Consider the following 972-nt stretch of genomic DNA (forward strand, 5'->3'; position numbering starts at 1 on the left):
GGCTCCGGGCCGGCCGGGCCCCGACAGCCTGCGCTTCGGCATCGCGGGCGGCAACGAGCGCGGGCACTTCGTGGTGCAGCGCTCGGACCGGCACACCGGGGAGCTGCTGCTGCTGCAGAGCCTGCGCGGGCCCCGCACCGTCCACGTGGACGTGGACATGGCCGAGTACCTGGACCGGGCGTTCCAGGCCAAGCACCTGTCCAAAATCACTCTCTTTGTCTCGGCTTATGAGTTTTAGGGGTGGATCCTGCTCCCTGCTCAGCATCCCGTGGATCACAGGGGAAGTCCAGGCTGGAGCTGCTCTGCAGACATCCAGCCTCCCTGCTCTGTCCCAAAGTTCTTCTTCCCATGTGGATTTACACCGCCAAATGAGGTGGACAAGCTCATCCCCATCCTCATCCCAGCTCCAGAGAGAGGATGTCCTGCAACAGCAGATGGAAACCACAGCCCTGATTTCCTCTGAATTCCCGATTTTTCCTTTAGGAAGCAGTGAAACCAAGTGTGTGGGAAGAGGGAGGCTCATGGCCTTTCCTGCTCCCCTCTCTTGTTGCACCCAGTCCTGCTCCCTAAAAACACACTTCCACTTCCCTCTGGATGCTGAGAATCCCCCTGGCAGCCTGTAGGGATTGAGGTCTGGTGCCTCGATCCCCTGGGATTGATCAGGGCTGGAACATTCCATGGGTGCCCTCCTTGGCAAGCGGGGCAAAGGAAGAATTCCAGGGCTATCCCTGCTCCTTAAACCTCTCAAATGGGGATCCCCCATGGATCCTCCTCACAGCAGAGCTTCAGCTGCATGTGGAGGTGGGAATTTTCCCTGCTCCATCAGTCAGAGCCTCCATCCTGGCATAGGAATGCTGGGAAGAGCTGGGATTCAGCTTTTCTCCAGGGGGATTCACCCTCCTGCTTGTGCATGTTCTGCATGTTCCCTCATCCCACTGGATTTAGTACAATTAAAGGATGATGTAAAGGATG

General features: G+C 57.7%; 1 protein-coding gene across 1 annotated transcript in view; it reads left to right on the forward strand.

Annotated features, from left to right (window-relative positions):
• Positions 1-972, forward strand: part of LOC102042513 (fibulin-7) — a 6,017-nt gene extending 5,045 nt beyond the window's left edge. The window contains 1 exon segment of the mRNA XM_031058281.1: positions 1-972. This exon segment is cut by the window's left edge and continues 30 nt beyond it. Coding sequence (XP_030914141.1) covers positions 1-238 — 238 coding nt within the window. The 3' untranslated portion in view covers positions 239-972.

Source organism: Geospiza fortis, unplaced genomic scaffold, assembly GCF_000277835.1.
Source record: "Geospiza fortis unplaced genomic scaffold, GeoFor_1.0 scaffold275, whole genome shotgun sequence".
In the NCBI taxonomy this organism is placed as follows: Eukaryota; Metazoa; Chordata; class Aves; order Passeriformes; family Thraupidae; genus Geospiza; species Geospiza fortis.